Genomic DNA, 22,723 nt, shown 5'->3' with positions numbered 1-22,723 from the left:
GCACAGATGATGGCATTGTGTTTTTATTTGAGAGATTATATATATTATTACCAGTTCCTCTTAAAATTTTGGCACTTGTGCTTTTAAAACAATCTCCATATTTTTTTAACTTTCCTGTCACAATTATGATTTCTATGAAAATACTGTAATGTACATATCATATCTCCTTTGTAGTACTTCTCAGTGCTTTAACTTATATAGTGATGCTCATATTAAAATTATTAACTGAATATGATGCGTCTCTTTAGGATGTTGTACTAGTGAGTTGGAGTGAATCATCTTAATTCCTCAACAGAGTTGATAATTTTCATTGCTGCAGGCTAGCACTTCTCAAACTTGAGCAGGCAAGAAATTGCCTCAGGGTCCCTCCCCCTAGGATTTCCGAATTGGTCTGGGGTGGAGCCTGACATTGTGCATTTCCAACACTTCCCAAGTGAAACTAATGCTGTTTTCTAGATACCACACTCCAAAAACCACTTTATAGGCCAAGAGCCAGAATCCTGGTTCTTCCACACTTCCCAAGAGAGGCTTTCTCAAGGTAGCTTCTTCCTTCTTCTAATTAAACTATCAAAAATGATAAAATGTACTACTAGTCAGCTGAGAAATAGTTCAAAATGATGGTAGCACCTAATTTATACCAGATATTAGACCAAATACTTTGGGAGGGACACATCAATGAATAAACTTTAATTCTGACCTTTAGGACCTCAGCACTTGGTTGGGAAGTACAGGAAAGTCATGTATGCATGCAGCTATAATATTGTAGAATGTAACAAATATATGAAAGAGAGGATTATGAGAGTGAGAACAGCTAGAGATTAATCATGGTTGAAGTTATGAAACCTTTTTTAGAGAAAAGGATGGACATTTTTATTTTGGGGTTCTGGACTTACAAAGACAAGAAGATAAAAACTATAAAGATTTTTTGTTTAGGTACTGTATTTTGAACTGAGTAAGAAAATCAAACGGAATGGCAAAATATACTTGACTCTTGAATAATGTGGGAGTTAGGGACACTGACCCCCTGTGCAGTTGAAAATACACATATAAGTTTTGACTCCCCCTAAACTTAACTACCAATACCCAGCTGTTGACTGGAAGCCTTACCAATAAGCATATTTGCATGGTATGTGTATATATTCTGTATTCTTATAATGAAGTAAGGTAGGGAAAAGAAAATGTTACTTTTTTAAAGATTTATTTCAGAGATAGTATGAGGGGAGGGACAGAAGAAAAGGGAGAGAGAAAGGGAGCGAGAAACCCAAGCAGACTCCCCACTGAGCTCGGAGCTGAATGTGGAATCAATCCCACGATCCCTGAGATCAGATGTGAGCCAAAATCGAGAATCTAACACTCAGCTGATTGTGCCACCATGCACCCCGAAAAGAAAATGTTATTAAAATTGTAAGGAGGGAAAAGTATTTATTAAAAACAATCTGCATACAAGTGGACCTATGTTGTTCAAGAATCAGCTGTATGGGATTTGGGCAAAATGTGTGATAGGAGTATAGTATTGTGCATAAAGCCATAAATTTTGGTGTGAAACCTATATTCAGGTTCTAACTCTCACCTTCTAGTTTGGGGGTTTGGTCAGAAATTTAACCTCTGTGATTCTTCATTTCTTAATCTATAAAATGGGAGTGATAATATTTACCTCACTGGATTGTGAAAGGATTAAAAGTGGTAATGTGTATGTTTTAACCAGGAACTTCTTGGAAATGAAATGTAAGTGTAGGATTAAACTGATAATACTGTATTTATTAAGCTGATGATACTTTATTAAACTGATAATATTTCATCCTCACTGCCCTGAGTATTAGTATAAAGAAAAAAAAAGGGAGTGAAGCATCAAAGATTGAAGCAGACTCTGAGTGCAATGATTTGGTGCAGGACTGTATTGGGGAGCATGTGAAGAATAACACCTGTAAAGTGGCGGAGAAATTGAACCACATCAGAAGTCTCAGCCAGTCTCAGGAAGCTTAGGATTTGGATGGGTCTTTTTTTTTTTTTTTAATATTTTATTTATTTATTCATGAGAGACACAGAGAGAGGCAGAGACACAGGCAGAGGGAGAAGCAGGCTTTCTGTGGAGAGCCCAGTGCAGGACTCAATCCCAGGAACCTGGGATCACGGCCTGAACCAAAGGCAGACGCTCAACCGCTGAGCCACCCCGGTACCCCTGGATAGGTCTTTAGAGTGGACCCAAAGTGAGGAAGGCTCTGGGTCTGTACATTCCCTCAGTCACCAGCCACTGGATGCAGGCTGGAGAGAGAGAGTGACAAAACCTGAGACCGGGCAGCTGATTTTCTCCGGTGGCATACAGCTATAAACTGTCTACTGCCAGTACTCATGCATTGATCCTGTAAGGAGGAATGTGATACCATGAGCTCCTGCAGCCCTGGCCACCACTTCGTCTAGGGTCCCATAGTGACTCAACAAGGTATAGCAGGTACACGCTGCATTATCCATTAACCAATGCACAGGTTTGCTAGGAGAACTCTCAGCAGTGCACAGAAGACAGAAAAAAGGGAAATTTATTTGCATAGCTCTCTTCCATGTCCTGTTTCCCACCAGTCAAGGTTTACCCCATGCCTCTGTGCCTCTTAGAAAAACCAAATTCCATGGTTTGCTTCATGATTTCACCTAAAAATTGCACACTGATCAGGAGAGAGAAAAGAAGAGATCACTGAGGGAATTTGAGACAGTATAAAAGATTGGTATCCAGTTGAGTTGATAAAGCAAGTAGCCTAGAACATAGCTTAGAGTGAAAATTCAATATATAGTAAACACCCATGTAGTGCCTTCCTGTGTGCCAGCCCCCCTCTGAATACTTTACGTAGATTAATATATTTGTTCCTCACAATAGCTTGACGAAGAAAACTCTATACTATTTACATTTTATAGATGAGGATGTTGAGACTTAGATATCAAACAGTAGTGCAGAGCACAGCAGAGAGTTTATAATCAGGTGTCATTTCATAGTTTATGCTGTGAACCCATTCACTGTATTGCTTCCATGTGGCTGTTATTATTTTTATTATTCCTATCATAATTAAAATATGTAAATATTTTATCATTGTAAATATATTCAAATATTTAAGACTTTATAAAAGTTTCAGTAATTTTTACCTTTATTTTTAAACTAATCTCACCAAATACATTTTATATATATGAAACTTGATACAGGAAGTCCTAGGACCTACCCAAGTTTCGTTAGGTATACAATAGAAAACAGGACCATAAAATAAAAGAAAATGTATGTGGTTAATTCAATAAAAAATATCTTCTGCATAGTATTTCTTATATCAGGATGACTACAGCCTGCAATTAGAGAATCTGTAAATCTAAGGATTCTAATTCCATTTCTACTATTAACTGATTTGTTATTCAGAGTACGTTATTTCATCTCATTATGTGTTACCATATTTGTAAAATAGTGTAATTAGTAGCTTCCCTTCCATATATGTCATAGGATTGTTTTTTAAGGATAGAAATAAGACAATATATCTGCCTGAAATGAAAAAAAATTTATGAAAACAACCTGGAATTATTTGAGAAAAAGTTTAAGTGTTTTAAAAGCACTGCATTAGAAAAAAAATCCCTGGATAAAAAAAAATCAATAATTTTTATAATTTTATAAAAAAACCTGGTTAGAATAGTTTTCACCCTTTAATCCTTAATGGGATCATAATTTTTTATTACATCCTTTACACTGAGACATATCTTCATTGCTATTGATGTAACAAAAACTTGTATATCAGGATAACAATTTATTCAGCTCTTCCTACTTGGTCATTAAACAAAGACTATTTGACATGAGTATAACTGTGGTGTTCAATATATCTGTACAGTCTCAAGTATGGCAATAAATCAGGAACATAAGATTGATTTTTTTCAAAAATTGTATAAATTTATTAAATTAATTACTTTTATGTTTTGAGATTCGTTTTTCTAATGTTTTGTCAAATTTCTTGGATTTATTTTTAGGGCTTCTCAGTTCCTTCTGGGTTTATAGTGCACTTTATTCATATACTGGAAGCTGACATTCTTTTACATATCTCTCAGTTTTAGCTTTCCTTGTCAAGCTCCCTAGGTACACACTGTTTTTATTTTACATTTCCATATCCAGAAGATGGACTGTTTTTATGACATCAAATAATTTACACTTCTGATTTTTGCATCCAAGTCCTATTACTTCTTTGCACCTTACCTGTGCATGTGTGTGTTTAATTATATTGGGTACTTTTTTCTTATGTAAGATCTCTTCTTATTCATTAAATCATTTATAGATACAAACTTCTTTGTAGATTTTTTTTTATTTTTGTGATTGCTTGGAAAATTACTGTGCTTATCTTTAGAATGACATAAAATTGCATACATGCATATCTGAGTAATTATCCTTGTAGAGGCAGTTCATCGGTTCTTTTAAATTATCTTAAAGACTTATAAGAGGAATTATCGAAGAAATATTTGTACATAAGATTAAAAGGGAAGATGAAAATTAATAGTATATTTAGTTTTTTAATATAACCTGTGATTGTTATTTTTCCTGGTAAAAATTCTCATTTATTCATATGTAACTGCCTTGAAATTTGTACCTTAAGGACAAAGAAAGGTCACCAGTCCTTCTAACTCCTGGTTCTTTGTCAAAAATGGACACAGTTAATGAGGTTTGTTTGGTACAGAACAAATTCTCAGACACAGATAGAGATCCTTTCAATGGAAACAAATTTGTTTGGCTTTACCAGGTTACTTAGCGATTAATAATAGCCTTGAGATGCAGGTCAGAAAGGTCATTGTACCAGCTTGCCAACACAATCTAAACGTGCAGCTAGCCCAGCTCTGTGGGCGCAGAAGCCCCCAAAATACTATGCATAAAGTAAAACAGGCTATTTTCTGACTCCTTTTTTCATATTAATAAGCAATTTTCAAGAGAAGGGTGGCAAAATGAGGGCCATGCCACTCCAAGTAATTCATTTATTTTGCAATTTAATCTTATGTTGAAAAAAATTGCTCTGCTGCAATAGCGTAGCATGGTGATTTTTAAACGTCAGTGTGTTTCATAAGTAACCTTGTATGAAGTATTGTATTAGTAGCCTTTAACAGAAAATCACAACAAAAATATTTCTAGACATGAAAGTAGAAATGAGAATCTCTTTTTTTTTTTTTTTTTTTTTGAATCTTTCCATCTCCTTTTCCTTGATATCTTTATGGTAAATGCTCAGATGACTTAAAATTTTACTTAAAGAACTGGACACTAGGTTACATATATATCATTAAAGAAGAATAACAATAATTTCAAAACATAATTTAAAATGAATAGTAAATGTGTTCTGTGAAAAATAAAAGATTTTTTTCTATATTTGATAATTTCTTCTATTTATCAGGCATTTTTCACATAGGGTATTTTAAAAATTTATTTTTTGTTTAAATGTCTTAGATACACACTCATAAATGATGCAATTTTCATGACTTCAGTGAAATTTATTCACACCTAGAAAGCCAGGAACTTATTCACCTAGTTTAGCTTTCTTTAAAATTATCTATATAATTGAATAAAATCTTGCAAGTGCAAGATAATATAGGTAATCATCTTGGTATTTTTTAAAGTGTTAACTGAAATAAACTTACATTAAGTATATATATATATATACTTATATATATACTTAAGTGTATATATATATACTTATATATACTTCATTAAGTATACATATATATACTTCTTTGATTATATATATATATATATATATATATATATAAACCCATCCCACTTTCAAAATTAGCCTATTAGTTAGTATACAGAATAAATGATCAGAGATTTGTTAATACAAAATCAAAATTTAAAGGAAATTAGTAGCTCAGCCGTTTTCTTGGGACATTTAGGTATGTCCAAAATAGCTCATCTTCAACCAAAGAAAATGGTAATGGAGTTGTTCACTTACTTTGCACTTGATATATTTCCTCAGCTGTTGAATTAATTAGAATAGGTAGATATTTGATTTAAAATCTTTAGCCACCGAAAAATCACTTAAATGCTTTTTAAAGATTGCAAAGATTCAGTGGAATGTGCAGGTAAGATCGATTACACCGCTGATTTTGATGGATGTGGATGATGGTAGCCCCTCAAAAACTTACTTGATTATCATCAGTGGAAGAGTGAAAATGTTAGCAGATTTTTAGTATCATAAATAACGGCTGATTGTTTTGATGCAGGGAGGCACTCGAGGAGTTTGCAGAGATGAAAGAAAGAGAAGAGAAGAAGGCCGACCTCGAAAGGGAGGAGAAGAAAAGAGATTACCAAGCCCGAAAGATGCATTACCTCCTCAGCACGAAGCAGGTTGGTCTACCTGCCCCTGACAGCTCCCGTAAACCACTTGGGCCCCCAGCCTGACAAAGATAAAGTAGCAGGCTGAATGGGACATGACTTGTTGAAAAGATATCACAAAGACACTACTTCGAGTTCAATTCCGTGCTTGTGTGTAGGTGCATGCAGACACCATGACTCGTCTGTGACAGCAGCTTCATAGAGGCAGGCGCCTTGACGCTGGCAGAAAGGTGCAAGTCAGCAGGGTGATCTGCCTCTGTGATAACACAACACGAAGGCCGCAACCTCGCTTTTCAAACCCGTTCTGAGTGGCTTACTGCTTTGCGAATTGATCAAGAACTCAGAAGTTACTAAACCGAGGTCACTTTCCTGTTTTATTTGAGATTAAAACCTTTCCTGCACCCTTTCTAAATTTCGATGCCCGTTTTCCAGTAAAGCTTTGAACAAAACTGCTTCAGTGATTACATCCTCATATTGAGATACAAATGTGGAATTTGGAGTCTTTAGAATTCTTTTCTTCTAAAAGGTAAAATTTTAGGGCCTCGGATCTTGTCATAGTTGCTAAAAAAAAAAAAAAAAAAAAAAAAAAAAAAAAGTACATCGTTGTTTAGAATATTCTGCTCCCAGAGAAATATGGTTATTTCTTGGGCCCAGGTTTGGTACAGAACAGGCCCAGGGCGTGATCCTGGAGACCCGGGATCAAGTCCGACGTCCGGCTCCCTGTATGGAGTTGCTTCTCCCTCTCCCTGTGTTTCTGCCTCTCTCTCTCTATCTCTCTCTGTGTCTCTCATGAATAAATAAATAAAATCTTAAAAAAAAAAACGAACAAACAAAAAAAATATGACTTTGGGGGTCGAGGTAGTTTTGTTAATTGCGCTTCAGGCAGGAAACTAGCAATTTGTGAGTTTCTGTTCTTTTTCATCCACTTTCAAATCCAGTCTTCTAGTTCCAGCCAGAGCCACTAGTTCAAATGTCTCAGACATAGGCAAGTCCAGTCCATTGTGGAGGGTGGTGAAGGGTGTTAGCTGAGACTGAATGTCATGCTTAAAGGCATCCAGATTCAAAAAAATTAAGTACTGGACTGGCCTTGTACATTTGGAACAGAAGCCTATACTTCTAGCTTTTATTTGGTTGTATAATTAACAATACTCTTGATAATGATGACTATCTTAATATTTACTTAGATTTGTAGAGCTATTTGTTATCTCCATTTAACAGGTAAGAAAACTGAAACTCAGAGAAAATTAGGGGAGTAATATATATAGACACAAAACTAGTAGTAATAGGTCTGGTACTCAAACTGAGATTTTTAGATTCTAAATACTTAGGGAGTAAAGATAATAATAATAAAAAAGTCGAGGTATTTTAAGCCTTGATTGTAAATCCATAGCAATGTGAAAATTTTATCTGTATAGTTGGTGGGCTACATTTTTTTAAAGGTAAAAATCACAAATTAAGAATTTTTTTAACTTCAGTTATTAGTAATTTCAATTTAGATGAAATAAGGGAGGCATAAATGTATCCTTTATGCCTTTATGCCTGATATATCCTTTATCACATTTAGAGAATTCTAATTACTGGGTAGAGTTGTTTATTTTGATAACTCTGAACCCCTTTTTTGCTTTGAATCTTTCTTAATCTGAGGTCAACTTCTGCTGCTTATACTTAACGATAGGTAGTGTATATCAAAAATCATTTTTTAAATGGCGAAATCAGACTTAATGAAAACATTTGTTCATTCTCTTTTTTTCCACATTAGAAAGTCTATAAAGAGTTGTTATACTAATAAAAACAATGCAATAGCAAATATCCATGGAATACTCACCATGTGCCACAGAGTATCATAGATACTTTATATGCATTATTTCTTTATTTTGATTTCATTTCAGTTTTAAATTTAAACACCTGGTTTAACAAATTTCCAAAAACTTGACCATGTGACTTGATTCCTGGACCTTAACGAATTTATAATAATACCAGTGTTTTAGTTATGTTTGTGCTAACAAATACAAACTGTTAATGCCCTAGCCCATTTTCCTTCTTGTTTATACCTTGCAGACTGCTGTTAATATCCATGCATATAAACATTAGTTTAGTGATCCCTTGTCTCCGGAAATCCTTGGTATCCAATAGAACGGTTGTTTTTGCGGCAGTGTGGTACAACAGAAAGAGTATGGTCATTGACATCAGACCGAGCTAAGTTGGCATCCAAGCTCTCTGGACCACTTAGGGTAAAATATCAGGAGATTACCTGGAATTGTCTGTTTCACTCTACAATTTGAAAGAATGTTCTAAGGATTGGATGTAATACATTTAAAATACTACCTGGCCCTTAGAGAGCATTCAGTAAATGATAACAATTGTATTATTAGAATTTAACCTGTCACGGATAGACGAAGATTCTACAATTTCATTTTCTTCTGTTTTTCTTAGTCGTTGGAAGCATTCATTTTCTCATTTCTTTTCTTTGCTTTCCTTTAATTATTAATCAAAATTAGTTAGAAATATTTATAATTATCTTTTCCCAATATTCCCCTCCCCCATTTTACATCAGGTCTCACAGACCTGAGGGCAACAGAGGGGAAATGATGTTTTTAAATCCTCTTCCTTGGACAGGAATATTATTAAAATATTAGAGATTTTCATTTGGATCTGGCAAGTCGGTATGTTTTATCATAGTTATCTTCATATTTGACCACAAGTAACTGGAGATAAAATGGCAACCCTTTGAACTTATGCAGACACTTTTATTCCCAAAGCAAACTTTTTTTTTTTTTTGGTAACGAAATAGAATAGTGGTATCATCTTAGTCTCATCTGTTGACTTTCGTCAGGGGATTAGTTGTACTAATGGGATGATACTAGAAATTTCAAATGTCTTATAACTACCAGATTTTCTTCACTTAGCTTTAAATCAGTATTTTTCATTATGATATAAAAAGTGGCAAATATTAAACTGATATTACAAGTAGCGATTATAAACCATTTTCCCCATGTGAAAGTATGTAATATTCACCTTAACCTAAACAAAGATATGCAATAACATTAATAAATAACTTGAATATAAATCTTAACTTTAAAAAAATAAAATAAAATAAAATAAAATTCATCAATTATTCCAATAACATATTTTTGAGTACTGACAATCTATCTGATACTGAAACAGGACTAGGACATATAAATGAATATATAAGGTCCTTAACCACCAGAACCATTCACTCTGATTTCAGTCTATGCCAATCAAATATTTTTACTAGAGAGAAATTTGACACCTTTCAATTACAATTCATATAGGTAGTTTGATTGAAATTAACAGCCATTTATTTTTATGATTTAGCTGATTCCATTTATCATTTTATTTTCACAAAAACCTTTACTTTCCCTAACCTAAGGAAGACTCAGAAAATGAAAAACACATGTTTCAATTTGATTATTATTACCGATTTTCTCAGCATGACTTGGCTATTGGGGAGAAATTAAGTTGCAGATTTTAAAACATTCCTGAGATGTTTACAGATTAATTTCATTGCTTGTTTTAAGAGTTTTGATTTCAAATGATAGTAAATATACATTTAAGAACAAAATAAAAGCCAGATATGAATTGTTTTTAAAGGCTTGTGTCAATTTTAACTCTCAAATTGTTCAGTTGTTTGAAAATTTACTGAGTAAATATTCAAGTGTAAATAATTGTTATAAGAAGTACATCAGGATAGGAAAAGTTTTGCTGACATATGTAAAGAGAATAATGCTAATAGCCTTTTTAGAGCTATTTTATTGGTGATTTCAATAATTTAGGAGTGATTTATAGTGATATATAATGATAGTTTGTAGAATACTAATTTTCATATTAAATTTTCATAGATCTAATATAGCTTCACTTATATGAGTAGAAATAAAACATTAATTCAGACAAAGAATACTTTTAAAAAGGTAAGGAATTTTCTAAGCCACAATTATATTGTGAATTCCTATATAGATAATAAACTAAGGTATGTGTCACTTAATGTATTAATAATTTTAGCACTATTATGCTGATATACTGACATACTGATAACCTAATTTCAAAGTCAGTGTTAGTACAAATCTAATATATATCTTAAAATAGTTCTAAAATCTATTCCTGATTTTTACTGATGTTAAGTATCTCATCTTTATGCAAGCAAATATGTTAGCATTAATAGATATTACACAAGTAAATAACTAATGTTGCAATGAGTGAATTAATAGACCCCTCAGGGTTTTATTAATTAAAAAGTTCAAGTCATATTAAAGCACCTTTTGTATATGTTTATTTCAATCAGAAAGCTGAACATGGTAACTTATTTGCATAAATAATCAATCACCATTTACTAGTAGTAATAAGGTTAATTTGTTGCTACAGACATAATAGGATTAGTCAATTATATTTCCCAGAAAATACTATTTGTTATGCACCCCATCACCTGTAAAACAGGATTGGGTTTAGCACCCTTATTAAATGAACACATCAAAAAATCTTTGTCCCTGTAAAAGTTTTATGAAAAGAAAGCTAATTTTAGTTGATTTGAATAAGTAAAATGCAAACATTGCTTCCATTTGTAAATTTAATTTATCTTTCTGCAAAGATTGATTATTTAATAAAGTTATTTATTTTGATTCAGTAACCAGTCAAACTAAATCTAACACATATAGGACATATTTCCTTTGAAGAAAATCTCATTTGCAGATTTGTTTTATTTCAAATAAACTGACTTTCATTCCCGTCCTTGTTCTTGGGTAATAAATTATGTTGTCTGCTCCACCTACTGGTAGATACATGCAAAAGGCCTATTGTTGGACTCATTAGAAGACATTGCCTCTAAAATGTTGCCAGAATTTTTACAGATCCTCCTAGAGAACAGCAGAGTTACAGGTACAAATGTAAGATTCAAAATCCACATCATAAATAATGTTTAGAAATATAGCTTATTATATAGAATTATATACATTGTTTCCTGATCAGTGAAAATTATAACCCTGTTTTTTATTTCAATGTATTAATAAAAAAGGGTAGATACAAAATATATTCATAACCAAGTATATTACAAGTATGTGTATTTTATTTAATAACAATGGCTTTTGATAATTCATACATATTCAAGTTAAAAACTAAAATGAAAAATTATAAATTTAATTAAAATTTGTACACAGTTTTTGGAAATAATTTTCATGTCATTATTTATATAATAAGTTTTTGATGTTTTTTTCTTTAATGGATAGTTTTTATATGGACACTGAGGTAATGCTTTTCAGCTATTTAAGATTCTTTAAAAAGACCCCATACTCCAATTAATATTAATAAAATGTTATCTTTAATTATTGTATTTTTTGAGAGAAATAAATGGTTTCAGCAACTTTCTTTTCAAGGTTATAGCAAAACATGTATATGCAGAAGGAAAGTAGCTTAATTTAAAAAGAAAGTAACATAATAAAAATAACTGATACCCTTGATACAGATACCATAGCGATGTGAATAGCATGTTTATAAGACAAATTTCAGGTAAGGTGAAAAAATTGTAAATTAATAAATATAGTAAGTCTTCTGAAGATTCTCTGTTGTTCATGGGATAAAATCCAAAGTTTTCAGCTTACACATTTGAAGTCCTCCAGACTAACTCTACCTTGCCTATCTAGCCTTATCTTCCTTATCTCAGGGTGAGCATCCAGATACAGTCTGATTTTATACCCTAGAAACATTCATCACAAGGGTCTCTTTATATGAGATTGGTGACTTTAATATAGCTTTGTGAAAATTAATAACTGTGAATAGGTTATTATAGGAGGAGAGGAGAGAGCCCTGAGGCAATGCCTGGAGTATGAAGACCAAAATGGGCATAAGATTGGTAATGAAGGGAGCCAGAGATGCTAAGGTATATTATGACTCTATGGAATATCTGGGAAGAAAGTAGATCTTATAAGGCACTATAAAGAAAATTAGAAGGACATATAAGAAAAACTTGGCAATTTTGTCAATTTGCTTAGCATCCCTGCTATTAGGTATTCCTAGTTAACTATGTCACTCTAGATTCCTCTTATTTCTTTCCTACGTCTCACGGCATTCTCAACAATGAATTCTTAATTCTTACATTATCTGCTCCCTGGTTATGGCACATTTCTTTAGGTTGGAAAGGTCTGGCAGTAAAACAGAATTATAGAAGTAGGGAGTGGGAGTAGATCATAAGTCTTACATGAAGGATGTTATATTTGTTTTTGCCAACTTCCCAGTAGTTTGTGTGTTGCCATGGAGAAAAATATAAAAATAGGAACTCACACTAACAGAGGACAGGACCCCTCATAGGAATATACTACAGAGGCATGGGATCTTTAGAGATTACCTTTCTAGCTCTTTCTGTTAACAGATTAAAGAAAGCAGGTATGGAAGTTGAAGCAACTTGCTCAAGGTTATATAACTAGTTGATTTAAACTCTGTGCTGTTGGGCATCCTCAGTACAATGCAGGCACAGTGAAAATTTGAGTCAGTGGTCTACACTGGTGGGCTACACATGATTCACCTAAATAAACTCTGAAAGGGACTTTATCCTAGTTTATGGGTATCCTTGAAAACACTAACATTCCGAGTAAGTACTGCTCCTTGAGTAACCTTCAATTCATTGAGTTACCTTTCTCTGAAATGTTTTAGTACTTAAAAGGAACATTGATTTGAATAAGTTTGTGGAGGAATAGAAAAACTAGGGCCTGCATATAAAAGAGTGAATGAAGCAAGAGAGAACGAACAAAATGTAGATTTCTGTGGTGCCTTTCTGTGAATAGCTCAAAGCACTTTTATTACATTTATCCCCACAATATTCTTTAAAGTAGCAATTATCTTTCTGGTGATCGAAATGCTATTGTTTGGTACTCATTTTTCCTCTGGACACTTGGCAGATTTATTCTTTCCAGAAGGCTATGTAGTGAATAAAGATCTGACCTACGATCTTTGGATCCATAGTTTAAGAGGCAGGTCCTCAAGTTTGGTCATTGGCTATTGGTCCCAAGTGAACTGTCCACATCACAAAACCATCACATAATTTGTTACTATTGGCATTCTCTGTTCAGAAAAGGCCAAGGACTAAACTAGTGTGGTGAATGAATTAGCTATTAACTTTTACATTTTATTTCCTCCCTCTTTAACATTATAGTTTTTATTATCCTGTAATATATGAAAGAGATAAAATTATTGTCCATTGTCAGTACTCTTTGAAGAGATAAAGTGAAGTGGTTAAAAAAGAAGTCTTGTGTTCCCAAATAAGTCCCTTCCCTACCCTTCTTCTTGCCATCATTTATCCACCGTGCATCTAAGAAATGGAGGCAAAAATACTGATGGAAGCAAAAATAAAATAAAAATTAATTTACAGAGACCACTCAGGTAGAAAAGTGCCTTAGCTACTTTTCTTATATATATTTTCTTATTCAGCATACTACATTTTAAATGTTATTTTAAAAATTGTTCCTTAGCTAAACACACTGTAAACCTCTCCTGTGCATGTGACCAGGGCAGATTCATGTGTTTTGGGGCCTGACACTTACACAATTTGAGGATCTACCTTCATGAAGAAACTGTACAAAGTTGAAAATACAGGAAGATGAATATGTTTTTCTAATGAACAAAAAACTTTAAGCACGTTTCAAATGTTAACATTTGAGAACACCACAACTCAAAATCTAAATATAACAGTAGTTTTATTGACTGCTTGATACCTCTATAGTATTTGTTCATCATATTTTGGTTTCATACTCTTTGATCACCTCTTTCTTCAACAATAATTTTGTTATATTTTCTAGAGTGAAAAGAGAAAGTCCTTTTTGTAGGAACATTGATCTAAATTTTTCATTAATATAAGAAAGTTAAATGATGCATTTCTTTTTGCTTATGCTGCATTATTGAGTATGTTTTTGAAAGGAAATATATTCTGTTTTGTATAGGAAATGAGAAAGTATCAAATTCTCCATTTGAGAAAACCCCACTTCTCTTCCACTAGCCATATACTTCTGGGCCAGACAGTTTAGGATGTTTGTATTACAAGACAGCCTCTTGTCCTGCACCTTTATTTGTGATGCCTGGTGGGTCTACCCACTGGGTTCAGGAATATTACTGAAAGTTATTCCTACATTGTGATTACTAAACAATTTTAAGTATACTTGGAAGCAACTGGAAAAAAGGTCTATAAATATATCCAATCAAACCTAAATCAAATATATACTCACCTTAGCTTTTTCCTAGCTTGGTCTCCAAAATGCCCATAGCCACTCTTGTGCCAACCAACCCAAGTATGATAGAGGGTAAGTCAGAGTTTGAGAGGCAGTGGAATTAACTCAAGTCTTACTTTCACAAGTTTTACAGAAAAACATAATCATGTGAACACATTGTCAGGGTCCCTCCTTGTGTTATGAAAAGAGCCTGTGAAATTTAGGGCCCCGGAGATTAAGTTGAATCAATTTCACTGTTACTTCACCTCTTGTTATACTATATTTTTACATTGTGTTAACATTGCTCAAAGAAGTTTTAACTTTTATTAACTTTTAATTTATTTTAAATTAATTCAATTTTATATGAATAGTCATCTGCATATCAGATATGAAATCTAACATTCAGACCTTTGACACTTAGTCCTATCTATAAAATTGAGGCACCTGATTTTCTTTTTTCTTTTTTTTTTTTTTTAATTTTATTTATTCATGAGAGACACACACACAGAGAGAGAGAGAGAGAGAGAGAGAGGCAGAGACCCGGCAGAGGGAGAAGCAGACTCCATGCAGGGAGCCCGATGTGGGACTTCATCCCGGGTCTCCAGGATCACACCCTGGGCTGAAAGCAGGCGCCAAACCACTGAGCCACCCAGGCTGCCCCAGGCACCTGATTTTCTTTAGTTTTCTATTCTGTTTTATTTTTGGACATCAAAATCAGGGTCTATTATTTCCATCCAGTAAAATTTTAATTGGTTAGGTATGGGATGGAGAGAGTTCTTATTAGGTATCACAGGTATTAAACAATAACCTATATATATAACCTATGTATGTTTTATCTGTGCATATGTGTATATACATATATACAAATACACAAATATAGCCTTGTATGAAATTTCAAATACAGCTTTAATAGAAAATTCAAAAGTCGGAAAACAATTAGAAAAAATATAACGAAAATAGTTTCCATTTTCTACCTTAAAGTTCCATGTGTCTTGACTTACCTCTAGCATGCCATATTTTAAATTGTATTGTATGTGGACACTTAATACAAGGTAATTGGCGGTTAACTGGTATATTCTATTTCTATTGGTATTTATAAAATTAATGTTATTGGTATGTTAATTGTAATCATTTTTTTCAACTTCTTCATTGATTAGAGAAGACTGAGTTTCTGGTGGTTCTTTTTCTATCCCTAATTATAATACAATGAAATCTAAAACTTAGAAATTCAAGGAAGTTATACCATTGCTCTAAATAGATCTGATGAAATAGTTGGGACTATCATAGTTTCATAGATTTGAAGATCTATTCCTACTATTATTATGACTACTTTTCTAATTTTAAGACACTTCCGAAATATTTTAGGATGAGACCAGTTAGACATTAGATACTGTTATAAATGGATAAATAATGAAGAGGTAGAGATGGTCAGTCAGCTCATGGTTTATCTTAGCTCTTCAGCAAGTCCAGAAGAATAACTTTATGTAGATAAGCTCTGCTCACTCCATGTTCTTGATATTTAATTCACTCTTTTGGATTGGAAAATGTTAGAATTACTTCAACTGAATAGCTAGTAGCCAAATTTTAAAATCTCAATCTTTGGATTAATCTATCTTCTTTCTTTATTTCTTCTTCTTCCTTTAATCTTCTTTATATCTCCTTCCCCAGCCCTTGTGCCCTACAGTCAAAAACATTATTCCTTCTTATTAAAACTAGGGACACAGGGAGAGAGTTTATACTTTCAAATGTTATCTTAGAATGATCTCTTAACTAAGTCAGTGATCAAGGTACTCAAACATTGACTAACATAGCTTATTTGATCGTTTAGGTCACTACTAAGGACATGAGTATTTCTTTTTTTTTTTTTTTAAGATTTTTATTTATTTATTCATGAGAGACACAAAGAGAAAGAGAGACAGAGACACAGGCAGAGGGAGAAGCAGGCTCCATGCAGGGAGCCCCACATGGGACTCGATCCTGGGTCTCCAGGATCACACCCTGGACCGAAGGCGGCGCTAAACTGCTGAGCCACCTGGGCTGCCCAAGCCATGAGTATTTCTTAACTTTTGAGTGTAAATTATGATATAGTCCAACACTATAGAAATTGTCTATGACCTTGAGATTTTATGCAGTATAAGGTAGGCAAATATTTTAAAAGACATAGAAGGTTTGTACAATATTTTATATGTGTATTACAGTCACAAAAGAAACATAAGCAAAGAAGAAGTGCAATTGTTTATTTAAAAATAAATATTAAAAATTAGTTTCAGAGCACCTGGGGTCACTCAGTTGGTTAATCGTCTCACTCTTGATCTCAGCTCAGGTCTTGATCTCAGGATTGTAAGTTTGGCCCCGCATTCGGAGCCATGCTAGGCGTGGAGCCTACTTAGAAAAAAAAAAAGTTTCATTTTGGTGTGAGAAACAGGACTTTAAATATTTTAGTATAAAGTGGCAGGTTTTCTGCTAAATAGTCTTGTCAGTTGATATTTCTATTTCTAGCTATATATCTTTTGACAATTGGAGGTATTTTACCCAAGAAATTTTTTTATTTTACCTATAAATATCACAGAAGACAGTAAAATAAAAGATGAGAAAATGGAAGGAAGGTATGAACAAAGGAGAATAGAGACAGAATTTGTCTTTAATGTTAATCTCTTAATATCTCTTGGGCCTAAAATAAATTGCAGGGCTCAGTAGCTGTTGCTAATAGTAAAAGGAAAGTCTTGTCAAAAGGATATGATTGTTCTTAGTTTAGACAAAAGTTACATTTTCAAAGTGCTTATATAGTGTAAAATGTTCCGGTATAGTTTTTTAGTCCTTTTAATGAGTTGAATTTACAAGTTTTTCTCTTAAGTTTATTCAGCTTTATTTTCCATCTCCTTTTAAATTAATACATGTATATATCTGTATATAATTTCAGTATTAATATATCTTTGAAATTGTGAATCATTAAGATAATTTTGTTTCACTCTTATTTATTGTTTATGCTTATGCTGTATATGCATGCATTAAATTATGGTCATTTGAATTAGTCTTAAATTCACATCATTATGATTGTTTATTTTACCTGGTTTATCCATAGCAAAATATATGATATATATATTATCCATGGTAAAATATATAAATATTTATGGGAAGCTTGGGTGGCTCAGCAGTTTAGCACCGCCTTCAGCCTAGGGTATAATCCTGGAGACCCGGGATCGAGTCCCGCATTGGGCTTCCTGCATGGAGTCTGCTTCTTCCTCTGCCTGTGTCTCTGCCTCTCTCTCTCTTTCTCTCTCTCTCTCTCTCTCTCTCTGTCTCTCATGAATAAATAAATAAAATCTTTAAAAAATAAATATTTATATACCCATGCCAAAATCAACTTGTCTGTTGACAATTATCTGAATGCTAAAATTGTGGTTCAGCCTTCCCTGATCTTGCTAGGCATGGTTGTTGCTTTTTTTTCCTCCATGTCTTTTTTTTTTAAGATTTTATTTATTTATTCATGAAAGACACAGAGTAAGAAGCAGAGACACAGGCAGAGGGAGAAGCAGGCTCCCTGCAGGTAACCGAATTCAAGACTCAATCCCAGGACCTCAGGATCACACTCTGAGCCAAAGGTAGACACTCAACCACTGAGCCACCCAGACATCCCTCCTCCATTTCTTTATACAATTTTTACCATTGGTATTATGATTATATCTACTTCTCTTTAACATAGGTGAGTTCATAAAGGAGAGCAACCATGTCACTTTAATATCCCCAATTTCTAATATCAAAGTCATATTTCTAATGCATGTCCTACTTAGGATTTATACTACTTTCATATTCAGAACAAGAAAAGCAGCTTTTATTTCAGCCCCAATTATTCACTATTTCTTCTCTGAATTAAATATAAAATATAAATAAAACAATCATTTTGACAGATGTAATAATTTTTAGTAACTGACACCTGTATTTGGTGAAATATATTCTGTATGATTTTTAAAGGGGCAAATCTTATATTCAAAGAAAAGGCAAAGGGGAAGCTAACATGTTTTTTTAATTCTTTAATGTCCCAGATTAAAACAAATTACATAACTAGATAGTTTGAATATGAAATTCAAACTAAGATCTGGCTATCTTCAAAACCATGCTTTGGTTTCTTTAAGGTATGGCTTAAAGAGGGCTGAGAAAGGTCCTAGCTCCACATTATTTTCCTGGATAATGGTTGAAATCATATCTTTAAATTTCTATTTATTTAAAGATAATTACTAGATAATATATTCAGCATTATTAGCTTTTGATGTTTTCTGTGTGAATTAGCTTATCAGTTCCTTTAAGCATCAGGGGGTGGGAGGCATAAGTCTAAGATGCAGGGCCCTCTCACAGGAAGGCAAGCAAGCCCTCATGGGCACTTCTGGATAGCTTTCGGGCAATGTGTTTGTCTTCTTGGAAAAAGAGCCATGAACAGAGGAAGAAGGGTGAGTACTTATATTATCTATTAAGTATTTTCATCTTGAGGCACGTGGGTGGCTCAGTCATTTGAATGTCTTATCTTGATTTCGTCTCAGGTCAAGATCTTGGGATCATGAGATTGGGCCCTGAGTGGGACTCCATGCTCAGGGAGGAGTCTGCTTGAGATTCTCTCTCTCTCTCTCCCTCTCCCCCCTCCCCCCACCCCACCCCAAATAAATCAATCAATCTTTTAAAAAGCATTTTCATTTTTGAGGTATCAGCTGAAAATCTGAAACCCACAGACATCCTATTCAACACATTGGATACACATTGTTTTGTAATTCTGTGATTTGAGATGAAGAAATATCTATAAGAATATAATGTTTTTGTCATTCTCTCTTGCTCTAACTAGTAATGTGTAAAGGTGAGGGTCAGTGAAGTTAAAGGAGTTAAAGAACTATGAGGCTAAACTGTAGAGATGGGCTACCTACCTATACATGAAATCGCCCAGATGTTATCCTAGAGCACATAGTAGAAAGGAAGACTGAACTAAGTGCCAAAGGGTATCATGAATATGGGTAAATGACCAGCGAGTCTGTGTATGATAATCACAAGGAGCGACAAAGGTTGCATATTTAGATTGCAAGAAGATGGAGGAGTACTGGTTTGAGAATGACATTCAGTAACTAAGAAAATGCTAATCTCTCTTTAGTCACTGTGATACAGGGAGTACTAAAATGCTTTGTTCAGTAGATCTGCAAGGGAAGTGGTTCTAGAGGTGAAGGAAGCTTCAGTTATATAAAATAAATAAATAAGCAAATAAATAAGTAGAGAATATATTTATTGACAAGTTTTGGGGCAAAGAAAAGTTGTTTAGCTTAGATGGTAGGGGCGTTCCACAGGGCAAGGTTGAAAGGATTATGGGCCAGGGATCAGAAGTATTGAGGAAAGGAGCAGTGTAGTTGAGGACAGGTGTACTAGACAATATAAAAGAGAGCTGGGATTAATTTGGCAGACAATTATTTGGGCATGAGCAATTTGACAAAAAAAGCAAATAGATAAATAGTTCTTTAATCCAATCATCTCTTATTGGTAGAGAAATTTAAGTTGCTGTGTCTATTCTTTATTTTCATTTGCACAATATATATACTGAAAGTCAATTAATGGATTAAAAAGTACAAGAGAGGGATTATTTTCTCATATTTTTGAAATGAGGAATGAAATGAAAAAAAAAAAAAAAAAGCTCACATAAAAACTTGTGAAATAGCCAGACCGGGTGGTTCAGCGGTTTGGTGCCGCCTTCGATCCCGGGCATGATTCTGGCGACCCTGGATCGAGTCCGAGTCCCACATCAGGCTCCCTGCATGGAGCCTGCTTCTCCCTCTGTGTGTGTCTCTGTCTCTGTCTCTGTCTCTGTCTCTCTCTCTCTCTGTCTCTCATGAGTAAATAAATAAAGTCTTTTTAAAAAAAAATCTTTAAAACTTGTGAAATACCTAGTAGTATACTGAAAAAGCCAGAGACAAGACTATTATTCATTTTAGGTCAGATCAGTTTTTTTCTGATCAAAATATTATGTTGGCCAACTTTCTTCAATTAAATTACATTCCTTCTAATTATGTTTGTGGCCAAATTGTGTTACCACTAGAGTGACTTACATTTGAGTTGAGATAAAAGATAATAGGGTTGTGAAACATAGTGGCATTTTCTGGGCTTCCTACCACCAAGGAGGTTAAAACAAAATTAAGAAAGCAAAAGATAACCTAAATAAGATAAAATAAAACTTTATTGAAGGATAACACCAAAAAGTACAAAAATACTAAAGACTCTGCTCAATTATCACCAAGTGGCAGGTATAATCTGTACCTAATAGGTACTAATTAATAATTTTCATACAGGAAGCCACAGGTCTACAGAACAAGACTGTGTGAAAGCACAGTAGTCTAAAAACGAGGTGGTCTTTGAGATCTGGTCACAAGATTGCAGCCAACCAGATTAAAGCAGCAGAGCATTTCCCCATGAGGCAGTCAATCCTATACTTTGATAAAACATAAAATGGCTTCCTCCTGTTTGCTTAAGAAATCTTTCTTCAAAGACTCTTGGGAAATCAGTTTCTTGCAGGGCCCCGGATAACATTGGGAATAAAGTTTGACAAGTGCTCCATTCTGTTGGTACATTTTCTTTAACAAAAGAAAATTTTCAATTCTGTTGCCTGTTTCTGAGATGCTAAGTGTTTTTCTTTGAACAATTAATTGTCTTGAGAGTCATCTTTGAACCCCAAACCATGAAATCATTTTCAAATTAAATCATCTGTGGAAGAACTGAGCAAGAGAAAATAGTAGGTTTCCAGTGGGGGAGAGGGGTGGTATATAATGGAAGATTTGGGGTGGGTGATGGTCATAAAAACATGCCTTACTATTTTCTTAGATCATTCAGACTTCATTAGTATGTATAATAAGCCAGCACAGAATGTGTAGAAATTGTGTGTTAGAGGCATCGCAATAGGGAGTTGTTAGATCAATGTGAAACTAACTGGGTGTCCACTCTCACTGCTCTATTCAGAATAACTCTTGCTAAGGTCACCCAGGAATCTCCTAACTATAAATCCACAGGATTCCGGGAGATTTGCACATTGCTCATCAAACTTGTGGTGTTGGAACTTCCTTTGGCCTTGGTGACACAATGGTCAGCCTTTTCTTCTATTATTTGGTCATTTCTTCTCAGTCTTCTTCAATATTTATTCAATAGTGCTCAGTGTGTGTCTTTACTGTGATATTATATAGGACTATTTATAGTTCTTTAATATCAAAGTTCTTTAAGGTTTCTGTTCCTTTGAACATCTTCCTGTTTTCTGGGAACACCCTCACTCACCATACACACCAGATAACATCCCTTCTCTTCTTTCATATTGTCCAACTACCAGCCATCCTAACCCCACAGAATGGTCTGTTCTCAGTATGGGTATATATACCAATGCTCATTTATAAAGAAATAATTACTTATAAGCTGTCAACAATATAACTCAAATGGAAAATCAGGAATCCAGGCCAAATCTGGAGAGAGTGCCAAGGTAGCAGATAGAGGAGGGGGGTAGGTAAATCAAGCTGTACTGGGGGGAGTGGTAGGGGGGTTGCTAAGTGTTAGGGAAAGGAACAGGCCTAGAAAGATTTCCTAAGAACATAAGCAACTTTCATCCAGTCCTTGTAGGGATCAGAAGAATAGTGACTTGACATTTACAGAGAAAAAGATACAGGAAAGGTTTAGTGGGGAAGATTTCCCAAAGTCTTTTACGTGGAATCTTCTCTCAGATACTCTTTCAAAATACAATATAGTTAAAGGGAAACCTTGACTGAGGGGGAGAAATGTTCTCTGGGTCCCAAGATTCTCTGACTCATCATAATATTGCTATATTTTAGAAGACTCGAATCAGTCTCCACTTCTTTTTCTTTCCTCACATTCAGTGAATTATGATGTGATTTGTGCCACAAGAACACAATTTGCTTCTGTGGAGGTCACCTGTCACCTTCTAATTACCATGCCAGTTGTGCATTCTTTGTCCTCATGCTGTTCCACCTTTCCTGAGCTTCTGACACTGCTGACCTCTTTCATGAAACCATCTTCTCCCTTGTGTGCTGCCTCTCCTCCCTCACTGTTTGCTCTTTTGAGTGTCCTTCATGGGCTTCTCTTCTCCCACTTATTTTTTTATATGTACACACTCCTAAGACTGTTCCCCTGAATTCCCTACATGCTATCCTTCCGTGACCCCATCCATTTTCAG

General features: G+C 34.1%; 1 protein-coding gene across 3 annotated transcripts in view; it reads left to right on the top strand.

Moving 5' to 3' along the window:
• The window catches only part of SPATA17 (spermatogenesis associated 17), a 205,130-nt gene that overhangs the window by 66,845 nt on the left and 115,562 nt on the right, over window positions 1-22,723 (top strand). For all 3 annotated transcript variants that reach the window (XM_077886679.1, XM_077886678.1, XM_077886680.1), the window contains exon 6: window positions 6,214-6,337. In XM_077886679.1, coding sequence (XP_077742805.1) covers window positions 6,214-6,337 — 124 coding nt within the window. The remainder of the gene's footprint in view (window positions 1-6,213; window positions 6,338-22,723) is intronic.

This window comes from Canis aureus, chromosome 38, assembly GCF_053574225.1.
Source record: "Canis aureus isolate CA01 chromosome 38, VMU_Caureus_v.1.0, whole genome shotgun sequence".
Taxonomy (NCBI): Eukaryota; Metazoa; Chordata; class Mammalia; order Carnivora; family Canidae; genus Canis; species Canis aureus.
This window is presented reverse-complemented; position numbering and strand designations above follow the sequence as displayed.